This window comes from Malurus melanocephalus, unplaced genomic scaffold, assembly GCF_030028575.1.
Source record: "Malurus melanocephalus ecotype Western Australia unplaced genomic scaffold, MMel_1.1 scaffold_7, whole genome shotgun sequence".
NCBI lineage: Eukaryota > Metazoa > Chordata > Aves > Passeriformes > Maluridae > Malurus > Malurus melanocephalus.
In genome coordinates, this window is record NW_026623239.1 from 4,253,037 (window position 1) to 4,277,879 (window position 24,843).

Below are 24,843 nucleotides of genomic sequence, written 5' to 3' on the forward strand. Positions count from 1 at the left end.
GGAAAGTGTCATAGSTGATTGATACAAACAAAATTATCATGAATCATACTCATCCTGTGTCCTCTGTGGATAAAGTTAATTTTRTTTTATCTGATTTATCTGTTGATGAACCTCCTTCAGCCTGAAAGGTGGAAATTTCTCAATTACAGTCTGCTTGATAAGAGTGCTTCAGAAAGGAGAAAATTCAAATGGAAGTAATTTCAGATGGCAGAAAATTGAATCTGGATCTCTACTTTTGAGAAGGCAAAGGCTTAAACTTATGAGCTAGTATAGAAAAGAGGTGCTTCAGGCTGCAAATCTTTCTTTTTGAAAAGAAAAAGTAACTGTAAAATAGAAAAAATAGCATAAACGTGAGGAATGCAAATATACAGTTCATTGTAGTTTTGAGTGAAATGCCTGAACCTGGAAGGATGTGGACTTAAAAGCAACACACTTTAGTATTTCTCTTGTGACAAGCTGTGTACAACTTTTTGTTCAATATGCTTGTTTGTAATTCTGCACTCTGGTGCCTGTGTTCTCCCATATATAAAGAATCAATAAAAAAAGAGACTAGATTTCCAGACTAGAGTAGAGAGAAGGGCAGACAGCTAGCCCTACAAGATAGTAACCTGAGTTCCTTCTTTGATTTGGGATTAGGTTTCAAGAGCTATGTATGTTCTTAAGAATTTTACCTTCTTTGTATCATCTTATTTGGCAGTATGTTATTGCTTCAGCTTGCAGTAGACAATTTACAGGCTTTAGATGCTGTGTGCTGCTTCACAATAGAGAACTTGCTTTGTGAGTTGCTCTGTTCATAGCACTAGTGTAAACATAAAGGGTAGGATCCAAGTAATAACATGTACCTATCCACTTTAATATGGAAGGGCTGGAAAACATGTCCTYTAAGGAACAGTAGATGACTTTGAGTTTGCCTAGTTTGGAGGAAACTGAGGGGTGACCTTTACTGTCAGCAGCTTCCTGAGGAGGGAAAGTGGCGAGGAAAGTGTTGAGCTATTCTTTCTGGCATTTAGTGATAGAATGTGTGGGAGTGGTTCACAGGTGTTGACATGTGGCCCGCATTTCTTTGCCAAAAGGGTGGTCAAACTTAGAAGTGACCTTCCTAGAAAGTCGGTTGATCCCCCAGATCTATCAGTGTTCAAGAGGTACTTGGTCAATGCCCTTAATAACATGTTTAAGYTTCTGGTTAGATCTGAAGTAGATCAGAAGTGGTGAGGCATGTGGACTAGATGGTTGGTGTATGTTCCTTCCAACTGAAATATTTTATTCTATGAAGATAACATTTCCCTGGACTAATTTTTTCCACTTCTAATGTTTTCTTATTTCAGCTTTTGACTGCCTTTGAGCATGTGCTGGACTCTGCTGACACTGTTCCTGGTGAAGACCACCAAAACCTTTACAAAGATTTTATACAGTACTTGTTAAAAGTAAGGTTACATTAAGGTGTCTTGGTAAGAAGTAGACATACTATTTCACATCTGATAATTCACATAAATAACTATTTACTTTTACTTTCTTTCAAGTTTCCTCATGAAGCAGCTAGGTTGGAAAAGGCCTGTCATGATATGATGGCTTTSTACCCTACCGTGACTTATCCGTTGGAAGTACTTTGCTTGCACTTCATTCATTCAGGTGAGTAGGATGKATTTAAGCTTTTCTGGGGCTTAAATTTTATCTTCTGTATGTATTTTTGTGACAATCTGTTTACAAGCTTTTACCCTTCACAACCCAGTACAAGCGCACTCTTTATGTCTTTACTTCTGTATTATGTCTCTGGAAATAAAGTGTTTGTTCCTATGACTTGTCATTTCCTAATGACTCTTTAAGTGACAAAAATCTCCTGTGAGTTAAGTCCAGCTCTTTGAAGACTCAAACAAAGAATGCCTTACTTTAAAGCAGCCTCTAGATGAATGAAGATTAGCTTCTTGGTCTTTTGAGGAAAAAATGACAAGTGTTAGCCAATGCTCTAAGACGAGGAGGATGGACTACACTTAGATGATTGTTGACACAGATTCTCTTTCATAACAAAAAAATCCAAACCCAAAACAGATAAACATTTGTGAAATTTTGTTCGAAAATGTGCCTTGTGAATAGCAAATAAACAGATCTGCTTAGATATGTATTCTGAATAGAAAAGGAGAACCTTTGAGGGGAAAAAACCAAAACATGGTATGTTCAGAAGTACAGGGATCTGAAACTGCATTAGTGTTTCGAGTTGTTTACTAAACAATACTGCAATATTGTTGGACACTTCCTCAGCATTTTCAAAGGTAATKATTCGATTTTGGCTTTTCATGTTAYTGTTTAAGGGATCAGAAGTTGATTTTATTTCTTTTTAAAGCAGGGAAACAAAATCAGAAAAAACCCTCTAGAAATAACTTTCATCTTAGGTAGAAAAAGTCCTTTTCCTGTTTTGAAGAAATGGAACGATGTAGCAAAATAAAGCAAGTGAGAAGTTTTCACTTTGATTCAAAAGTATGAAGACAAATGAGGCCAGACTCTCAAAGGAAAGGTTTGGCATAGTTCTTATATACCAATGCTCTGACAACATCTCATCATCCTACAAGCTTCTTGGAATGGGAAGGCTGTTTACATTTTAGTAAGACTGTTTATATGTGAGTCATATGTTTTTATCCTTCATGTCTTGCACTTCTTGTAGGCTTGGTAACTCAGATGCATTGTAAAGTCACCTTTACCAAATGCAAAGCAATGCAACTGCTATGCCATGTGAATCARTAATTTCTTTAAGAAAATACTAGTTCAAAGGTTGGTGCAACAAGGCACAACAGTTTCTTTAAGCATTGCCTAATCTACAATCACAGCTAAACAAAAGCATCAAAAGTTAATGGCATCTGTTGAAATTAAGGTAAAACATTAAATTATATGGTTTCATGGCAAGGTTGTTTCAGCAAGCTCATCACTGCCAATTTTTAGGTACACAATGTCTATTCTGGAAGGGAATTATTTTATTTGTGGGAATAAATAATTTATAATTATTTACGTGTGGGCATTCAGCTGGACTTACAAAAAGCATATGAAGGAATTAATGTTTATTAAAGGATTTATACATGTAGTAACTTAGCAAAAGTGGTTATTCAAGTTTCAGATTGTCAATTTATTTTGTTTCACAGTATTGAGTATTTTGATTGCTTCTTGCATTTTGTTTTTTTTATGGGCTAGAGGATAAGTATGTAATGTTTTTGGAAAATTACTTTGCACTCAAAGGATAATGAATATTTACGTAGATAAGGTAAGCTGTTGCAGTTGTTTTTTTAATCTAAAACTCTATAAAACATGTCTTTTTCTGAAACCAGGTATTTTGTCAGAGAAGACCCTGCAATGTTTCTCTAGGCTTTTGGAGATGGATGAGAGTAGTGGTCCAGGCATCATTGGTTTTGGTATAAAATGCCTCAAAGAAAAGAAATACAAGGAGGCTGTTAAGAGTCTTACTGAAGGTAAATGTGTAATACAAGGTATATGTACTCCATAACTTGAACCAAGCTTTAGTTTATGTTGAATAGTTAGGGAATTTTATACATGCGTAGTAGTTTGCCAGTTCTAAGACCAGCTAGATTTTAAAAGAATGCTGAACACTTCATCTGATTGTGTTGAAATTATTTAAATATAGCTTTAAGTATAACATCTCTGAAGCCTTTCGTTGGTATTRCAATCAGCTCTGTAGGGTTTTAATGCTAACTATTTTTAATCCTACTGTTACTGGGGAARTAACAGTATGTGAAACGGTAAATGGAACAATAGCAGTACATGAAGGAATGTGGAATTTATTAAGTAAAATTTATTAAGTAAAATTTCTAGTAGACTCACTGCATTTCTCTACCTGAACAAACATGAATTTTCTCTGAAGCTGCTTCCTTGTAAGACCTCTTTAACACTTTGGTTGAGTAAAGACTTACGTTAAGTATCTAGAGAGAAATATTGCAAGAGTTTTTTTTTTGTTGTTGTTTTACAGTGACATATTTGCTGAAGAGTTGGCTTATTCATCTGTAAATTACTTGCTTGTATTGAAATGGCAAAGTTCTTTGCAAAGGTCTCATGAGTATAAAAGTGGGAAAATGAGACTGCCCACACTCACTGTGCTGCTGCAGCAGATTGTAGTGAAAACTGAGTAAATAACTGGGGTGTTAGTGTTCATGAGTCAATCAGACTCCTAGATCTCCTAGATCTAGAATAAGATTGTTTCTGAAATGGAATTTTGGAATATTCTACAGTAGCTTACAGTAAAACAACATATTGTCTAAAATACAAAATAGAAGTTTCATGTGCGTAAGAAGAAAACTGTTCCTTAGAAAACAAATTCTTCTGGCTTAAATTGCCATTGTATGTTTCAACAAAACATACACCCTGTTTTTGACAAAAGATAATATTTTAATTAATATTATGTGTAAAAGTRAAAATAGAAAAACCAACTTAGACTTTGCTCATGGTGGAGAGAATGCAAAGACAAGATTCTTGGTGTAATGTGTAAATACATAGAGTTTGGAAATGTCTTTTCCAATGAGCCACACATTTGCATTTTAGGTATTGAGGCTTTCAGGCATTGCTTAGTAGTTATATATTAGAAGACAGAAATTTAGTTTTATTAGTGAATCTTTAATAAGGCAGATTCATCTGAAAGTTTTAGTCTATGTAATGTTGTATGCAAAATTAAGCCTAACTGAAATGTACATGCTTTATGCCTTTAGTTTTTGCCTTGGTGCAYGGAGATCTGTGTTTAAAACAGTCTAAAATAAGACTCATCAGAAAAATTAATTGCAAGTCTTCCTATCTGATTGATAATATGTGTTTTGATGGCATTATATGGAAATACAGAATTTACCAGCTACCGTGTCTTTGTAACTTTTTAAATTATCTTTTTTAAATGCTTACTAGGTTTGCAGAAGACTAACCAGTGTCCAGCAGCATGGTATTATTTAGCAGAGGCACAGATGAAAATTCATGAACACAGGAACGCTGTCCTGTCCTGCAATCAAGGTAACTGGCTGATAATTGAAAGAGCAACTGCAGAGGTACACTGCTTTATGTACTTCAGCCAATTTGGCCTTCGTGTGGTAGGTCTGATGAGTTCCCGGTAGTCACAGTCCCTTGCCTTTTGCAGTCTTACAGTGCTACCTCGCTTGGTTTATGACAGCTGAGAAGAACCTTATTCTGCTTAGTCTCAGGAACAGAGAAAATACTTGGCTAAGTGGATCCAAAAAGCTGTCTGGTGCTTAATGTAAGCTTTACATGTCATGGTGTGCTCCTTCTGTTGGTGGTTGACARTGCTGGCAAACAACAAATTCATATGTGTCAAACAACAGGGGTATGTGTCACAAATATTTAGTCTGGTAGACATCATGTTTCAACCTAAAAGACAAACTTTTAATCAAGTTAATGTAAAATGCAGAAATGATGCACAATACAACTGCATCTGAAGAAACCTCACTGAATATAAAACTTCATCTCTGCTAGCTGGCAGTGAGGGCARTTATTGTGATCTAGCAATGCATATCTCATCTGAATAGAGCCACTGTCTGGTGGTTATAAGTGAAGGGGCAGCTGAAATTGACTATTTTTGTGGCAGGGGCAAATGCAGTGAAAAATTTCTTGAGAAAGACTTGAAGAAGTAAAATTATACAGACCTGGCTAAACAGTCAGGATTTTTCCTGGAATCAAGGGAAAGTACTTGCTGGCAAGGGAAATTCTAAAAACCTATAAATTTGTGTGGAGAAAAGAATGAAAACTGAGCAAAGTAGGTAAAAAGAAATTTATTGCAGAAAGAATGAAAATGAGGTAATTCTTTTCCCATCTGTGATCAATGTGGAAGAGCTCAGGGTGGCTTTATACCATGACTCTTCAGCAGGTTTATCTAACAACTTGTCTGTGATTATAGTGTTAATAGCAGTATCTGTGAAACAAAAGGARACACAGCATTAAAGGAACTGACTTGGGAACTCACCAAGGAAGGTGAAGATGAAATGGCTGAAGTACTAAGGGGTTTAAATAATTGCTTGCTGAAACTGTCTTGGTACCCTAATGAATGAAGTAGATAGCAAGGCTCTAAGTTTTAGAAAGGGTTCTAAAAAAGTTCAGGGAAGCCACTGACAGGTGTGATATATTTCGTGTGGTTGAGTTAGTTAAAAATGAAACAACAGAGTTAAAGAATTTATGTAGAAAGATATTTTGGGGATAGACAGCGTGGCCTTTTTAAAGTTGCTTAGARCTTGTTCAAGGGCCTTATGAGCACATAGATGAGGGAGATTTTTAGGTGGTAATTCATAAGATCCTTTACATGACTGTTGAGGAAACAAAGTAGCCTTGGGTTAAAGAGTAAAGTTGTAGCATTGAGTGTTGATATTTTTTTTGTTATTAAGTAAGTTAAAAAGTAAAGCGCTGTATGGTAGTTGGTCTGTTTTTAGGCTGGAAGGAGATGTCCCTGACTTTTTTCCTAATACCTGTGCTGCTTATGAATGTTGTGTAATAAGGTTATAGTTTGGGGCTATTAAAAGCAGACTCTTTGAGGTGATTATCAGTGTGCATAACTAAGTGTTAAGACTATAGAATTTTATTCATTATTTTAAATGCAGAATCACAGAGTTGTGGGAAGGAGTGTTCTCACAAAGCTATCCTACATTCTAGTTGAAGTAGAGTGTAGAAAGTTCTCATTCAATATGAAAAAAAAATAGGTCTGTTTCTTTCCTCTTTTGTGCTTTACAGGCAAGGCAAAACTAGCAATTTCAGGGAAGGGAATGGTTMGTGAGACATAACATCAACATGCAGTGGCTTTAAGAACTTCAGCAGCATAATAAAATATATGTGTAATTTTGGTACCTATCAGCCCATCTCAAAAAGAAAATAAGATTAGAAGTTAATAGATTAGTAATAAGGTTGATCCAATGGATAAAACATGCAGCATGTAAGAACAAGTAAATAGCCTGTCAAGTCCTTTTCCAGCTTGGAAAAGAGATAATTTTGAACTCTGTGAAGATGCAAATGATGTGGAATATAAATAAAGAACAAGTGTTCTGGTCTTTGGCTAGTACCAAATGYGACTAAAATGGCAAGGTCAGACCAAACAAAACAAGTTTTGCTTTTCAATGCAAGGGGTGAGTTGTTCTTTGCTAAAAGATGCTGTTGATGCAGGAATTCTCCTTCAGAACAAAGCATATGTGGAGGGTTGGAGAGAATTTTTGGGGAAACATTGCTTTTTACTTGTGCTATCTTGGTGGATGTATCCAATCAGACAAAAGTTCATCATATATGAAAATAACTAAATRCAGTGAATTGAGTTATGCAAGAAGTCCGTGCCTTTAGAGAATGCTGATGCTCCACTGAGATGCCATCAATCTCTGAGGTGAGATTATCCTGCTTATTGGAAAAGTAATCAGAACTGCATTGAAAGGTACAAAGTAACTATTGCAGAGGCCCAAAGGTAAATCCCTGGTTTCAGTAATGTTCTTTTATTTAAACACTGAAGTCCAAAACAACTTGTTTATTGAAAGGTCATTGTTTCTTCAGAAATCGAAGGGGAAAAATGGTAGTATTCCATTTATAAGGCCAGCAGCTAGAAAACAATCAGTATCCATGAATCTGAGATGACCTCCCTRGAGCTAACTTAATTTTTAAAATTGAATGAAAGGAAATGTGACTGGACAATTTGTGATATATGGGGGAGAGCAGACCAAATGGTGTTCTGTTAGACAGAAAAGTTGTAATTAACAAGATTTTAAAAATATTTGGAAGAGTGCTGCTCTTTGTGCTTTTTCTTTTCTAGTTTAACTTGATAAAAGGTTCTTCTTGTYGACAGTTCTTGAGGCTCTTGGAACTCCTGAGGGTCCTAATCTTCAGTGGAAGAACCTTGCCCTTCAGTTGAAAGCRGAGACGTTGATTAAAATAGCCGATGCTGATGCTGCAGAAGAAGCCAGTAAAGCACTTCAGCAGGTATTTYTGTTGACTAAAATGTTTCCAGTTTATTTTTTTAATATTAAAAAGTGCTCTTATCTTTCTGTACTTCAGTTGAGCGTTTCTACCCTTGTCTTCTTTCAACTTTGTGGTTTGGACTGTTCCAGCTGTCATGTAATTCAAACATTTCTTCCCTTCCTGCATTTTCAGGCTTTGCTGCAGCTCTTTTTGATTTGCAATTCTAATTTTAGAAACTGTCACTTTTGACTTTGTCTGGTCTTGCTCACTGCTGCTGGGTTTTTGCTAGTTCTGTGGCTGTTACTCATCTTAATTTGAATTCATGTTATAATCCTGCCTCGCATGTCCTTCATTCATGTGTCATTAGTCATGAAGAACATATTGCTTTAAGATTGCATGGTTATGCTTTAGCAGAAATTGCTTCCCCTTACTTTTGTCTCACAGTTTCATTGCTGTTCTTCTTCTGTATATTTGTTYTTTCTCTCTACAGTCTTATACTTGTTCTTCATCAGAATTATTTTAAGGCGTCTAAGGGGTAAAAGAGAAAACATCTAAATGCTTTCTTGTCTTTATCTTCAGGCAGTCAGTCTGCTTTTGACACCTTTGACTTCTTAATGTGATGAGAGAATAAATTGTGTTTATTACTTGGTTTTCTAGATTGTAGATGCAAGCAGTGATCCAGTGGTTTCAGCTCTCAAGGGTCAGGCTTATCTGAACAAAGGCTTAGTGGATCAGGCTTCAAAGGTTAGTGCTTTTTGTCATTTCTGTGAGTAAGTATAAATCTTGGTTTCATAGAGGAAGTAACTAGGGAAAAATTACATCCTTTTGCAGATTTCACAGGAGCTTCTGCTGTCACACCCTGATCTAGCTGAGGCCCATGCTCTAGAGGGTTTCATCCACTATTCTCAAAAGAATTATGAACAGGCAGAAAAAAGGTAGATTTTTTTTCTTTCCTCTAACTGGGAAGTGTTGTGGGAGAGTACAATATAGTGTTTTGCAGCTTTTGAGAAATTGTCTCATCTGACCTGTGTTAATTTCATTTAGTTTTCTAAATGCTATTGAAAGAAAGGCTGAAACTGCAGAGTATCATCAATACCTGGGGCTCACATACTGGTTCATGAGTGATGAGACAAGAAAAGACAAAGGAAAAGCACTCACTCAGTTCTTGAAGGTAAAGACTGTTTAACTTTTGATGTAGACTCTTAATGTTTTCCTATATTAGAAGCAAAATATGGAAAATGCACTGACTGGAAAGAAAGCATTGAATATTCTCCTTGTTACAATGAACAACCCTCCAGAGCCTGTGAACCATGTTCTGCTGTGCAAAAAGGCATTGTGGAGAGCTRTGCAGTTACCTTGAATCTCTCTGCTTTTGTTTTCCGCTTTTCAATTAATTCTTGAGGCCTTTGAATTAGCAAAACTTAGGAGTGATTCTCTCAATCTTCTCTCCTTGTGAGTTGGAAACTGGAGGCCTCTATATATGCAGCATACATCTTTGAAGACTTTTTGAAATGGGGAGGGCAGAATTCACACTGATAAAACATGAAGAAGGAAAAAAGTTGAGAATGGTGTTCGGATTTTGCTGTCTGTCCAAGGATGTAAGTTGGTTAAGCCCCAAAATACGCTTTTCCTGGTCTTTGGGGTTTTAGTGATGGTGGCTTTTTCTCTGAACATAGATCATAATGCAAAATCCAGAAGATTTAGTTTGACATCTGTACTGATAATGTGAGAATACACAAAAGAAACCTCTAGGCATTATAAACCCATTGTGTAACTTCATGATGGGTGTCTGTAACTCAAATCATTGCTACTGTTTGCACTTTAATAGCAGCAGGGTATTGGTTGTAAACCATTTTATGTGATCTTTATTGTTACCAACAAAGCTGTTTCCTGTGTTTGGGCTGTGGGTTTCTTAAGTATAAGCAGATCTGCTGTGTGTCTAAGAAGGAGCTGAAATTTTAGAAAAGGCTGGTATTAATTGTGATGTAATGTATTAAGAGTAGGAACGTGTGATTGAAAGAGAGTAGAATGTGAAAATTACAAGATGTCATAATGATTTGCTTTCTCCTAACACAACTATTTTAGTACTTAGTGTACAAAATGTTTTGTGTCATGAGATTTGTAGCAGATTTTCCAAATATTTGAAGCTCAGGTAATCTGYGCAATTTTAAAATGAAGTTTGACAACTCTGATACATCACAGAAGGAGCTTAAAAATATGATAAGCAGAGATTGAACAAGTAGTTATCACTGGACCTGTCTATCAGTATAATACTTCAAAAAGCTGTCTGATGTTGTGTTTGTATTTCCTTATAGGCTGCCAAATTGGATAGCTACTTGGGAAGTGCCTTTTATTATCTAGGTAACTACTACAGAGACATTGCTGGAGACAAAAGTAGAGCTCGTGGTTGCTATAAAAAGGCTTTTGAACTGGATGAGACGGATGAAGAATCTGGAACGGCAGCTGTAAACTTAAGTGTGGAGCTTGGAGACATGGTACTGTACATTGAGAATTTCAGATTACTCCTGTTTTGTTCTTCTGTTAATCCTCTTTGAGGAATCACATGAGGTTTCCTCCATATTTAAGATCTGAAAATGAATATTCTGTCATTGTTTAGGATCTTTTATAGTTCCAATTCCAAATTAAATTTATCTGGGGAGAAGGGTGGGAGAACCAAGCATAATTTTGGAGTCATCACATGTGTGATATAGATGAAGGATTTTTTACATAGGGAGTATAAAGTTAGGGGATTTTCTTTATTTAGCTTGAGTCACTTATTTTTTCCATCCTCCACCTTGCTGCTTTAAGGAAAGCATAGCATGTCCTAAGAATATTTTTAAAAATGTTTCTTGTTTACTAGCTTGGCATTTTTGGTGCTTTGTTAGGACACTGCTCTGTCAATCTTGAATGAAGTGACTGAAAAAGCAAGACCTGGTACAGCAAAATGGGCCTGGCTTCATCGTGGACTTTATTACCTGAGAACTGGTCAGCCGTCTCAAGCAGTGGCTGAGTAAGAGAACTGGTGGTTGGTTTAAATCCTTTTCTACAAATCTGAGTTAAATGGTCTTTGCTCATAACAGTTTTTCAAAATAAGTTAGCTGATGAGAGGTTGTACTAAACAATGGGAAWTGGGTCTGAGCAAGCTGTGTCTCTCTTCTGTTCTAGAATTCACAGAATGTARTGCTGTTAACATAGCAGTGTTTTGTACTAACAAGCCGGATGACATGCATAGACAAACCTGTTATAGTACTAAATAGCCAGGGTAAGGTACAATGCCTAAAATTGTATAATGCCCTCTGAAGATGAAAAAGCTACTATGCTAGGTTTAAAAGCTCTATGTAATTGTGCCTTTGTGTCCTGAAGAGTATATAATGTAAAATTAGTATCTTGAGCATATACAGTGAAARGAAATMATTTATGTTAAATTATATCATATTTTATTGAAATAAATGTATGTCTTGATGTATTTAGTTTGCAGGCAGCTCTCAGGGCTGATCCAAAGGATTCCAACTGCTGGGAGTCTCTAGGAGAGGCTTACTTGAACAGAGGTAGCTACTCAACAGCTCTGAAATCCTTCAGGAAAGCAAGTGAGCTGAACCCAGGGCTCATTTACAGCATTTACAGAGCTGCAGCACTTGAGCAGATTCTAGGCAAATATGAAAATGCTATAGCTACCTATCAAGAAATTTTAAAGAAGACAGAAGACTATGTGCCTGCACTGAAAGGTAGTATGCCTGAATTTGAAAGTGTTCACTTTTCCTCCCTTTACACACTCATGTTTCAGTCTTTTGGAGGGCTTCTTGATGTACTGGGGTTTTTTTTGGAAGGATAGAGTTATATTTTGGGTATGCAGAGCCATGAGGTCCCCTGCATGAAAGCTAGTTTGTAGTAGCACCARTACCTGAAAAGTTCTTAAGTCATGACATATGGGAGTGATTATTTCTCTTTCAAGTAAGTATGAAAGGTCCTGTATGGCTACCCGGCCAAATGAGTAGAAGAATGTGTAATTTTGRGGAATAAAATCAATTTTGTGTTCTGATTACTGGGCATCTTGATACTTGATACACTCATGATTTTGGGATTTCTGTCGGGGCCAAGACACAGACTCTTGCAAATACTGTTTTGGTGTAGGTGCAAGAGTTCTCAGAATAATACTTAGAATGAATGGTACTCATATCCAGTGACCTACTGTCAGACAGAATCACTACTGGTGCCAGCAAATCTATAAATCAATCAGTTACTATTTCCAAAATTTTAGAAATTGTGGCTTAGATGCRGTTTCTTTTTAGTAGTGGGGATTATTTCCAGTTGTGGTGGGTTGACCTTGTCTGAATAACAGCTGCCCACCTAGCTTCTCTGTCACTCCCCTTCTCAGCAGAATGTGAACAAAGGACAAAATAAGATTGAAGACATTGTTGGGTCAAGATAAATGTAGTTTTTTATAAAGCAAAAGCAAAGGCCACATGCAGAAGCAAAAGAAGCCAAAATTTATTCTCCCTATCAGCAGGCAAWGTCTGCCACTTCTCATGAAATAGGACTTCAGTCTGCCTAATGATTGCTCCAGAAAACAAATGATAACAAGTGGCCTCCCTACCTCTTCTACATTTCTCTCAGCTTTCATGGCTGAAGAGATGGTATGGAATATCCCTTTGGTCATTTTAGGTCAGCTGTCCTGGCTGAGTGTCCTCTCAGGATTTTGACCACACTCAACCTGCTGCTGAAGTGTTGAATGTTGGAAAGATTGCCTTGGTGCTGTTCTAAGCCAAAACACTGGTGTGTTATCAGCACCTTTCCAGCTACCAGTACATAGCACAGCAATAYGAGGGTTACTGTGGGGAAAGTTAACTCCATCTCAGCCAGGCCCAGTACACCATGTGAAATAAATTCTTATATAAATAGAATTAAATAATGCTGTCTTCAAGTCATCTTTTTAGGAGACTTTCCTTTTTGCCTATTCTGACATTTTTTCTTCTGTTTTTCAGGATTGATTTTTGACAATAAATCAGATTCCAGATTTGATTGTCAATAATGCAGATTTCTCATGAGAGGTTTACTTAAAAGTTGAAGACAAACCCAAGACTTAAATGCTGTAATTTCTTGTAATTAATTAGGTTTATTTTAATAGCCAGATAATTCTACAGTTCACACTTGATAAGATAGATTAAAAGTCTCTGTTGTAAGCATTGTGGGTCTTTTGATTTTATTATAATGTGTGCAGGGTAAAGCAAAATGCTGTACACAAGACCGGACTTCTGGCATCCTTCCCTACTGTATTTTTTAAGCATATCATAAAAGCTTTTCTTTTCATAGATGGTATTTTCTCTTACATTCAGGACTTGGTGAGTGTTACCTCATGCTGGCAAGATCAGCCCTTGATAACTATTTGGATAGGAAGGCTGTGGATTACATAGAGCAGGCCCTTGCATATTTTACAAGGTTGGTACTAAATACTCACTTCCTTAATTTCTACTGGAGTTGTGGGTTGACAGGCAGAAAAATAAGAGTTAAGTGTTGGAGGATTTTCAGCTAAACTGAACAAAATGGACTAGGGCTTCTAATCTGGAAGTAAGAAAGTGTTTAAGAGGTTTGACCAATAGTTCCTAGACATAGGCTACTTAAATCAGTGGCAATTACAGAGTTCTGGGTTTTTTCACTTTAAAGATACAGAGTCATTTGATTATAACAACAGTGTAAAATGACACGAAGTTCTYTTGCACAGTCCTGGTATATGGGTCTGGGAGGAGGGGATTCCTATCAAGAGTAATGGATAAGGGGAAAGTACTTCTTCCTTCTCTCAGTYTTTTTGTTTGGCATTTCATACAAAATTATGAGTCATGTGTTATAATGCAACAGTGCCTGTAGTCAGCTGACAGTATTTTTTGTTTGGTTGTTTTTTGTTCTTTTTAATTTTTGATCTTCTAGACCTGTGGCTTGAGTAGGAAGAAACTAGGTTAAATCAAACAGCACATTGATAAATTGCATTTGAGGTTGTGGCTCTCTTCAAATTGGCACTTCTTTCCAGAAAAGGATGTTGAAGTGTCTGAATGGGTGTTGTGTTTTCTTTGTAACTGTAGGGCAGTTAAGCACCGTCCTGATGTATCTTGCCTCTGGAAACTGTTAGGAGATACTTGTACTAGTGTGCATGTTATTTCACCAACCAAAGTGAATGTTCAAGTACTAGGATCCCTTCTGGGTAAAAATACAATCAAAGAGATCTTGAAGAAAAGTGAGCTGCTCACACTGGGAGGAAGGTAATACTTTTTAATTATCAAGAGCTTCTCTGTAATTTTAAGACACTGTAGACTTTCCAGTGTTTAGACTAGTCTAGTGTTCTGGAATATYTAATTTCTAGAAAATGAAAGACATGCTGATTGATATTGATATGGGGTAAATAGATTCTCATGCTTCTACCAGGTTACACTACTTGTTTCAGGGTATGTTCCCTGAATTCCACAGTGCTGTCAGCACCTTCTCTTCTCCTTTCTGTCTCCAGGCACATAAGTACATTTTCCCTGCTGTTCCACAAATCATGCCAGTTTAAATGCAGTGGTTGCAGTATTTGCTTACTAATTMTCCCGGGACAACTGAAGTCCAATACTTACAGCTTTCTGTCTGTACCTCTTTCTTGAAAAAAAAGTCATAAATTCACTCTTTTGTGAGTGAGCTTTTTTCAGCTGGATCTGTAAGGCAGGAAATGCAGCTGCTTGGTGAATCTCAACCATGATCTATAAAGTGAGATATTTCCATGGGGAAGCCTGGTGAACTGCAAAGATGACTGATTTTTGTTTTAAGTAAAAGTATGCATAATGTAACTGACTGAACTTTGATTTAATGCACACTGCATAACCGCATCTGTGTCTTCATAAGTGGTGGGGCACTACAGATTGCCTTTAGACCAGRATGATGTGACAATAACTGTCTAAAATGCATTAGTTGTTTTTCTGTTTTTAATTCTTGTCTGGTTTTGTTTGTATTTATGCATGTTTACTTAGTGTAGGTTTTTAAGCAYTCTTGAAGTTTTTTCAGCTTTCTGYTCTTCATGTAAAGACTTGGAATAATGATTCTGTGATTCATGTTTCTGTAGGTGTTATGGCAGAGCTTTAAAACTGATGCCTTTGCCTAGCATATGGTGTGATCTTGGAATAAATTATTATCGACAAGCAGAGCACCTCACAGCAGTGGGCACTGACATGAATGAGATCAGTGAACTGCTGGAGAAGTCTTTGCAGGTATTCCCTGTATTTCCTGATGCATTCTTTAAATTGATRTTCATGCTTCTTGGCATACTCTCTCCGTACACAATAAAACCTGYATCTCTGCATAAGTAAGTGCATAAAGTCTGAATTTTTTCTCTCCTAATCATTATAATCCGCATTTGGTTTTCTTCCAGTGTCTCAAAAAAGCTGTGAGACTTGATAGCAAAAATCATCTCTATTGGAATGCACTTGGTGTAGTTGCTTCTTGTAGTGGTAAGTCTTCAGTGACAGCTCCAGCTATATAATATCCTAAATTAGAAGGCAGCTTGACTAATGGTGTTTTGAAATTTGGTTATATGTAGYTGTCATTTTTTCTTTCTCCCTCCAGCTATTGGGAATTATGCTCTTGCTCAACATTCGTTCATCAAATCTGTTCAAGCTGAGCAAATTGTAAGTGCTGTAGGCAGCTGCCATCTGTTTCAAGTGGGCATTTAAGACTTTACCCCTGATGCACAGTTATTTTTGAATAGTGTGGTAATATATTGGTTTTAACTTTATTCGTTCTATTTAGAATATTGTTGCCTGGACCAACTTGGGGGTTTTGTATCTTGCAACTGGAAACATTGAGGTAATCTGTTTCCCATCCTCAAGTATAATTTTCCTTTCTGTTTTTTTTTAAGGGTGTGTATGGGGATGGGAGTGTCTCTTTCAAATGTCCCATTCAAATTAAAAAACGTATGTCCTTCAAAAGAAATTAGATTTGCACTTGAGGAATGCAGATAAATTAAGTATTTGTTCTGAAGGGGCTAAGGTTAAGTGAACTGTGAATTGTGAACTTCTGCTGAATTGGCGAAGTTGCTCTCCAAGTAAGTAGTTGGAATGAAAACTTACTGGAAGGACAGAGAAGTGGTTAGTCAAACCAGGGCATGCCAGGTTTGGCCAAAAACTTATAGTTGTAGGTCACAAATTGAACTTCCAGTGTTTAAGTTCCCATGGATACCTACTTTCTGCTCATCAGTGGATGTATGATTTACYGTAACACTCTAGTCTTCCGAGTTTCTCTAGTGAAAAAATAGAGTACATTTTGAGTGAAGCGTGGAGCTCTCACATGGCTGAAGTACATCCTGTCCTATTTGCTGGCTGGAATTACAGAAATTTTGTTTGATTGAAAATGTGATGGTCAGAATATTTTTAAGAAATAAGTTGATGGTACAAACTGATTACTGCTAAGACTACTATGCTTAGACTTTGTTCATCTTGTGCCATGCCAAATTCAAGGAGGAACTCTTAAGTATATGTAGTCCACAGGGAGATGACTTGTGGGTGACAATCAGTTTTATCCTTTTGAAAATATGTTTGTATTATAAAAAAGGAAACTTTCAAAACTGGATTCTTCAAGAGTCAGATTTTTAAATTGTTCCAAGGGTTGATTTAGCTTCTGAACTCTTTAGCTGAGAAGGAAATGTATTTAGAAGATAGGGAAACTTTAAAGTTGTGAAGTTTTCAAATTTTTTGACACTTTCTTTRATACTAAACTGGTTTATTTCTCTGGGCGATGCACTGTTCTGTGTGGCACAGAAGGTGTTTTTTTAGTAGTGACCTAATTTGGTCCATTACATCTCCTGTAGTACTACTGCATGTTAATACCTGTGTTTACTTAGAAGTGCACTGTTGCCATGCCAGTGGTCCAACAACAATGCTATCTTTGGTTTTGCAGCAAGCACATGAAGCCTTCAAGATAGCCCAGTCTCTGGACCCTTCTTACTTGTTGTGTTGGATTGGTCAGGTATGATGGAAAATCATAAAACTGCACACAAAAACCAGCTGTAAAAGAGCAGACTTAAACTTCATTCTAATAACTGGCATTTATTCATGCTCCTAAAAATTGTGTTTTAAGGAAAGGGAGCTTCTACTTCCATTGTACACTCATCAGGCACACTCATTATGTTTTTCTGGTTGATATTTTGTGTGTTTGTAAGTTCTGTAACAAACTATTAGCAAAATATTCACTGTACTCTGAGGCTTTTTATAGACAATTGTCAACAAAGCACTGTTTATAAGGTGATAGTTATTTCAGCKTCATCTATACCACTATTCATTATATGGCACCACCTAACTCTCTTCTCAGTCCCCTTTTCTAACACCCTTGTTAGAATGAGTAAGCTTCTTTGTACTTGGGACAGAACACTTCTCATTTTCTAGGAAGTCCCATCCTCCCCTATCAACGAGAGCTGGTGTGTTCTGGTATCTAGGCCATCTGTGAATAGTTGATATGCTTGTGACTTTTATGATAATAGGTGCACTTCATAATACTATGCTGCTCACCTGCTGATGATACCTAATTGAAAACTGGATTCTAGGAAGGAGCTAGCACCATCACATGTTGAAATTAAGCTTCTGTCTGATGTTGTTACAAGTTGTTCAAACASACACTAGTCTAGAATACAAGGTAGCAGCCAAAGACTTTAATTTACTGAAACTGTGGAAATCCTTGTGTTCCTCTTGTGCTCATTTTGCTTTTAAAACCAATCYTGCTTGGAGAGTATGAGAAGAAAGTGTCATGTTGAATGCTTAAGATATGCCTGACTTAACATGGGCTGAGGTTTTTGTCAATGTCATGATTTTTAAAATACATGACCGTAACAACTCTTGCTTCTTTACAGGCTCTTATTGCAGAGACTGTAGGCAGCTATGATACTATGGATCTCTTCAGGCACACAACTGAACTCAGTATGCATGTAAGTGTAACAGATATATTGTTCTGAAGTTTTTGTATATCCAGTCTCTCTTCTTAGGAGGTTTTTTTTTTTTTTCAAATGGTCATGTCTTGAATAGTGAAACTGCTGCAATCACGTTTCAAATGAGATTGTCTGACTTCCATGTTGTTGTTTCTGACTTACGCATGTGGTGTACAGCAGGCAGTTACTTTATAAAATACTTTAGTACCTCAGGTTCAAGAAATCAGCTCCATAATTCATAAAAARATGTTCTCCATGTTCTCCAGAATTGGACATGGATCGAAAGCATAAATTATTTCTGGAGAAAGCAAGGATATTGCCAGGACTGAGTTCTAAAAAAGTGGAGGAATTACTCTGTCATAGTATTTTTTTGTCTGTCATCCCTACAGTGATGCAACACATTATATGAAAATGTGAGGATTTGCTTTTGCCCAGAGGGCAAAATACAAGTATGTGTGGAGTAATTCAGTTTGGTATATTCTGTTTAACACTGATGCAGATTTTTAGCCAAAATTCTGTCCTAAAACATAGAATTATTATTATAATCTGTAATTATTTAGCTGTATCTTGAGCAGGTTTAATATTTCCTATGGGGGGGGGTCTCTGTTTGTTTCTTAAGACTGAGGGAGCAAAAGGCTATGCCCACTGGGTATGCTCAACGCTGCAGGATAAAGCCAACAGAAACACTGAACTGTATCTGTACAACATTGTTCAAATGAATGCTATACCAGCAGCCCACGTGGTCTTGAGCAAATATACAGGTAGGTAATTTAAATACTTCTCTAACCTTTCACACTTAACAGATACATTCAGAATTAATAGATACACCTGTACTAGTTCTGGACAAGAGAGATTTGGTGGAGTTGGGGAGAGGCTTCGAGCTGTAAGGTAACTGAAACAGAGTAAGCAGAACCACTGACCAGTTTTTATTATCATGATGAAATAGATGTGGTTTCTGTCTGCCTACTCATTCCAGCACATTTTGTTTCAAAGACTGACAAAAATAGGGACCAGAGCGTTGTCATGCTTGTCATAGGGCATTTGCTCTCAACTCAGACTCCCATTGTGTGTGTCTGTATGCATAAGTGAAGATAAATGCCAGGTCGTTTGCCTCTGTGATGTGATGCTTGGCAGAAGACTGTTCCTGGGTGCTGTGTAACTCTATATTCTCAAGCATATGATTGTGTTAACCTTCAGCAGGTGATGGGCTCTGGTTTTGTGCAGAAAAAGTTCCAAGCCAGCCTCCCCACTGGATATGTCTAGCCTGAAAAGCTGATAGAGCAAATGCAGATTTTCATTAGTCTGCAAGTAATACTGTAAATAAATCATTTGAGTAATCTGTTGCTGACTTTTGAGAGCTAGAAAATACATCTCACTGTAAATGAGATGATTGTGAGAATGTATTTCTTCATGTCTTGTTCTTAAAGGGACTCTGGAGGGGTTTCCTTCGTAGTCTGGGAAGAAAAGTTACCAGTCTGAGCTGAGTTGACAGCTGACAAATTTGTGCCTTAATTAAATTAATTAAATTAATTAAAAATCACCAAATGACTAAGCTTGGAAGAGAACATAGTGGGTCATTTGGTCTTACCTCCCTGCTAAAGCAGAGTTGTGCTACAGCACAATGCACAGAATTGTTTCAAAGCTGTATTAAAACTAAACCATAAGATTCGATTTCTGTTTTACTCAAGTCAATGCAAGATGAATACTTTACTGTTTCACTACAAAAAAAAGAAAAACAACTGTGTGCTGAAAGACTGAAGATATATTGAGTGCATTGATATTACATGATAATATTTGAAACATTTTTGAGGCAACCTGATGTCAAGTTTTGGGTCATCTATCTCTTCTGTATTTTTATGCAGCCTGTCAGAATTATTCTAGTGAGCAACTGACAGARACATTTGGCAAAGTGTTTAGTGCGTACACTATAGCTTCAAGGAAGTTTTTGTAATGCTTTTTCGCAGCTTACTGATCTTGTTTTCATACATTGTCAATCCTGATTTTCTAGAAAGAAATCCAGATGATGCATCTGCTTTCACAATGTTTGGTTTTTTGAATGAGTATCTGCATCTAAAACAGCAGGCAACCTATGCCTATGAGAGGTAAACTGCACATCCTTGGAATATTCATTTATAGAAGTCCCTTGACCTGTTTTCCATGCACCAGCTGAAAAACGTGGGGGTTTTTCTTTCCCTTAAATGAACTTTCCTTTCTCAATTTGACAGTACATTTTAACTAAGTATGCTGTAGGGGTAGGTGTCAGGATATTTCTATACCAAATTTGGAAATACASAACACAGAACTGGAAAAGTAAAGACATTCCAAGACTTGTATGTCTTACCAGGACATTAACTAATTCACTGTGTGGGATATAAATGAAATTGTAGGAGAAGGTAAACTTGGTTTTAGTTTTATTCTCTATCCCATTCTAATTAATGGACGTGGTTAGCCTTTGGGTTTGTTTGGGTTTTTTTTTTCTTCTCTCTTCAAATGGTAGGGGAGGGTGGCAAATGAAACAGTATTTGGTGAACATGTTGATGCATTAAAACAGTAAAATAGGCTCTGTTTATATTTAATTAGGATAGAAAAGTTTGTGCATAAAACAGTTGTCCATTTTGCTTTGAGAACTGTTCGCAAAATATGTGTGTTATAGTCAGATGGTAAGTAACCTTAATTGTGGTTAATTTTAGGGCAGCTTCACTGCTGAAAAACTCAGAGGATACTGAGAAATACAATACAGCAATGCAGAACTACGGCAGGTCACTGTGGTAAGTGTCTGTTGACATTTTTTCAAGCACCTAACTTCAGCTTTGGAAGTAGTGAATGCAATGGTACAAAATGTGGAGAAGCTTAAGGTGAAAGATTGTTGCTAAAAACAATCTATGAAAAATCATTCTTAACTGTAGACAGGTTTGACTAAACTTTATATTTGCTCCAGAAATGGGTGGTGCATTAAAAAAAAAAAATCATAATATAAGGAACCACTGTATGTCCTCACATACTGTAACGTATCAGTGATTCCCTTATCCTTTGCTTGATACTAACATGCCTTAACGTAGTCTCTACCATGTAGCTCTTACATTGTCTCCAGGATAAGTTGTTTGGGATTTATTTTCCTACAATCTTGATCCTTGAGCTATGTGATAGGCTTCGTTTGAATAAAATTGCTGCTTCAAGGTTTATTCAAAATCCCTTCTGCCTGCTCTTTGAATTTGTATTGGCTTTCACAATTGAAGCATGTAGGGTTGGGGTGTTGTGTACATGTGATTGATTTTTCTGCTGATGAGCTCCTCTGCTGTAGTCCTGCTCACAATTCTAAGTTCCCTTCATGATGCCCTTCTTATTCTGAAGGAATGCATGACACAAGTATAAAGGCTTTCAGATTTCTCTTCCATACAASATAGCTCAAGCTCTGCTAATTAGGTATTTGTTAACTCTCCAGGGAAAYGTCATATATTCTTAAGTTTCTGTACATGACACTGAAACTTCTAGCCTCTGACAAAGTGRTAATTCATTAACTTTGGGGAAGATTTTAGAAGCAACTTTTCAGAMTTCTGAAGTCTCATATCCAAGCTACATACATGTGTTATTTTGTATGTGCAACTTAGACAAGAGCAAATCTCTAGTAACTAATAAGCAGTTCTAATAAACACAATCTTGTACTATTTTTTCCATAGTGGTCTTAGAACAAAAATGCTGTARTCTCTGTCTATGCATGAATTTCCTGTCTGTGTGCAGGCGTAAGCTTGGTTTGCTTTTTTCATGTTTTTCCTTTGCTGTTTTCTTCCCCTTCACTGTGATGACCATTAAGTAACATCCTTATAAATACCTATGTAGATATGTCTTTTTCCTATCAATTGTTCTTCATGCAGCAGATAGTTGGAGAGAGTAACTACTGTAACAGGAAAGGAGTGTGGAATACTGCACATTCTTGTCCTAATACTGCTGTTTTCTAGGTGTCTATGGAAAAGAGGACACTGATCTTCAAAGACAGTTTGTCTGAATTACAGCAGTTGTTGCTGCATCCTTCATACCAATGACTGTTTTTTTCTTCACAGTGCTCTTGGTCGGTGTGATGAGGCCATTGAAGTTTACACATCAATACCCCTAACGGAGTTTGATGGTATTGTGGGGCTAGCGTTAGCTTACTTCAAGAAAGGACTCTTAGAAGAAAGTTTCAAAGGTAAAATTCAGAGCATTCCAATGCTGCTTTTCATTTCTCTTTGTACTTGCAACATGTTAAACAACTCCCAGGCTCTAAACTGTAAATCCATCAATCTGGTGTTTCCAGATAGTTAAATCTAAAGTCTTAGTAACATTTTTTTTTGTCTTCTACTTGTGACTTGAAGTGGGAAAATACAGTGAACCTGAACCCAAAGTGTCTCTCTGTTCTAATATCATGCTATCCTAAAGGTTGTATTTTTATTTCGGCCTCARTTCTGAGTTTTGAATTTTTACCAGCCTATGAAAAAGCCTTGTCTGTTGCTGAGTCTGAAAAAGATAAAGCACATATCCTGACTGCTTTGGCGATAATAGAATATAAACGGAACAAAGTGGATGCTGCAAAGACACTTTTGTTTAAATGGTGAGTGGAGTGAGTAATACTTGGAATGTGGTATTTTATTGTGCTATTGAGTCCTCAAATTTCCTTTTTGTGGGAACTCAAGTGGATAGTTTCTTCATTTATTGCAAGAATGAAAGTGGAAATGGATGCAGAAATGTGATGTCTGGTTTTGTGACCTGTGTCTTTCACATTCTTAAAGCACTATGGAGTGGAAGGGCTGGGCATGTTGAATGTCCAACATCCTTGAATGGTAGTTTTAAAAACTTTATCTTTTAAGATAATATTGCTTTCTATTTGTCCTAAGCACTAAGCAATATTTTTTTTTGGTCTTTAGCTGTAAGAACACTGAATGACCAATGAAAAGAATTTCAGTTTGAATATTCAGAAATCTCCCAAACTTATAGTGTACCAAACATCATAGACCAGGACAGTCCTGTAGCTTTCCCATCAAAAGAAACAGATCTGTRTTAGTTGTGCAGTTAAGTTGGGAATGCCTGTTATTTTTCAGGTCTATGGAGGCTGATAGCCTGGGCATCATTGTTAGTCTCTTTGTAGCCACAGATTAAGAGTTACCATCTCAGCCTCTCAGGGGCAACCCTCTGTCAATAGGGAACTCCAGTAGTGGCAGTATAGTCCCTGTCATAGCAGCAGACTCCCAAAGTTACTGAAATAGTCCATTACCTAGTACACTCTGAATCCCACGTAATCCAAGATTAGCTATCTAGGAAACTGATATTTCCTGTTACCTGTAAATTACTGCAGACTTCTGTTTCTGTCTGAGCAATGAGGATTTTCTACGTGACCTTATTTGTCTATGTTTAAAAAAAAGGATAGTAAATGGCTTAGAAAAGAAACATCACAGTGAGTGTGTCTAGATCTGAATTGGAAGAATAGTGCTGCAAACATATATGATGGATTTTACTAATAGAAATAAAAATGGTGCATTCTGGTCCAATAGAGAGATGTCTCTCTTGATTGGAATTCATGCTGTATTACTTAAAATGCCTGAGTAGGACCTTGAACAAGAAGCCACCTTTTCYATTTCTCATAACCAGCTTAACACAGAGATTTTTAGCAGTGCTACATCTGGATAGCTAGTATAATAGAACACCATTTCCCGTTTGTCAAAGGGTCCTTTTGTTGACTGTTCAMGTTTGTTTAACAGCTCTTAATTTTTTCTTGTTAGGGGCTGCAAATGAAACGTAGAATCAGAAGCTTACCTTCTTGTCTTTTTTCCAAGGCAAGCAATCATTAACAGCGTGATTAGGTGACTGTAGACCTGATCCTCAAGGATACAGATGTAGCTCGATCTAGAATCCCACAGTGAAAGTCTGTTAATTCTGTGTTCCTCCCATGATACATAGGAACTAGATAGCTCAGAAGTAACAAGRACTCTAATGTTAACGGTAAGTTTAATTTATGCTTCCAAAGTCATTTTCCCTTTCCCTTTCTCTGATTCAACAGCTCATTAAAGGAACCTAGTACAGAAGGTCTGAAGGCTTTGTGCACACTAGGATTGGTAAAGCAGGATGCAACACTTGCAACAGCAGCCCTGAAAGAATTACTGAAGCTTGAAAAAGGGGATGATGGGATTTACGAGAGGTGCCTTATTGCATCTGCTGTTTATGCATTACAAGGTAGAAATGTAGCAATCCAGAGGGAAGTCTCCAAAGCAATACACAGGTAAATGATTTGACGTGCTATAAATATCTTTGTAAATATATTGCTTTGATTATATTGAAGAGTGAGCAAATCTGTTTATTTGAGTCATTATTTAAAAAAAAAAACCACTTGTAAAAATTAATTTTCAAAGGTGAAGTCCTCACTTAGGGTTGTCGCTTTAGCTGTCAAATTTGCTTTCTTATGTATGGAATCAAATAATAGCAGAAATTTTCATGCCTGTTTCTGATTTTTTTTTTTTTTGGTGGCTTYCTTGTTAGTTTGCTATTCTACTAAAGCATTTTTCATCCTATATATCATAACCTTCAGCCTGGAAAAGTCCCTTGGGTTTTTATTTAATATGTAACAGCCTTTGAAGCTGTTTGTTCCATTAGCTAAGTGCCTGTGTTTAAATGTGATTTGATTAGCTTTAGCATCCTGAGCCTTTCAGCAAGACACACATCATAGTCTCTCCAAGCATCTTCAGAAACTATTTTCATGCAATTGATTTTCTCCAACTACAATWAAAATTCCTTKYTCTTCATACTATGAGAATAAGACCTGTGGCCCTAAAGTTTGTTTACTTCCCATGAATATTGATATGCATACTGTACATTCTATTCCTTTATTTTTTCTCCAACTACAATTAAAATTCCTTGTTCTTCAYGCTATGAGAACAAGACCTGTAGCTCTGAAGTTTGTTTTCTTCCCATAAATATTGATTTGCACACTGTACATTTTATTTTTTTAGCTAACAGTTTGATTTCAATAT

General features: G+C 36.7%; 1 protein-coding gene across 3 annotated transcripts in view; it reads left to right on the forward strand.

Annotated features, from left to right (window-relative positions):
- The window catches only part of SKIC3 (SKI3 subunit of superkiller complex), a 44,033-nt gene that overhangs the window by 6,429 nt on the left and 12,761 nt on the right, over positions 1-24,843 (forward strand). For all 3 annotated transcript variants that reach the window (XM_057372792.1, XM_057372801.1, XM_057372810.1), the window contains 25 exons: positions 1,326-1,424; positions 1,521-1,629; positions 3,312-3,452; positions 4,888-4,989; positions 7,802-7,935; positions 8,572-8,658; positions 8,746-8,849; positions 8,959-9,085; positions 10,230-10,409; positions 10,800-10,924; positions 11,386-11,639; positions 13,248-13,350; positions 13,989-14,165; positions 14,999-15,143; positions 15,305-15,383; positions 15,499-15,560; positions 15,682-15,738; positions 16,828-16,896; positions 17,774-17,848; positions 18,468-18,609; positions 19,857-19,950; positions 20,539-20,616; positions 21,907-22,031; positions 22,310-22,433; positions 23,877-24,095. In XM_057372792.1, coding sequence (XP_057228775.1) covers positions 1,326-1,424; positions 1,521-1,629; positions 3,312-3,452; positions 4,888-4,989; positions 7,802-7,935; positions 8,572-8,658; positions 8,746-8,849; positions 8,959-9,085; positions 10,230-10,409; positions 10,800-10,924; positions 11,386-11,639; positions 13,248-13,350; positions 13,989-14,165; positions 14,999-15,143; positions 15,305-15,383; positions 15,499-15,560; positions 15,682-15,738; positions 16,828-16,896; positions 17,774-17,848; positions 18,468-18,609; positions 19,857-19,950; positions 20,539-20,616; positions 21,907-22,031; positions 22,310-22,433; positions 23,877-24,095 — 3,011 coding nt within the window. The remainder of the gene's footprint in view (positions 1-1,325; positions 1,425-1,520; positions 1,630-3,311; positions 3,453-4,887; positions 4,990-7,801; positions 7,936-8,571; positions 8,659-8,745; positions 8,850-8,958; positions 9,086-10,229; positions 10,410-10,799; positions 10,925-11,385; positions 11,640-13,247; positions 13,351-13,988; positions 14,166-14,998; positions 15,144-15,304; positions 15,384-15,498; positions 15,561-15,681; positions 15,739-16,827; positions 16,897-17,773; positions 17,849-18,467; positions 18,610-19,856; positions 19,951-20,538; positions 20,617-21,906; positions 22,032-22,309; positions 22,434-23,876; positions 24,096-24,843) is intronic.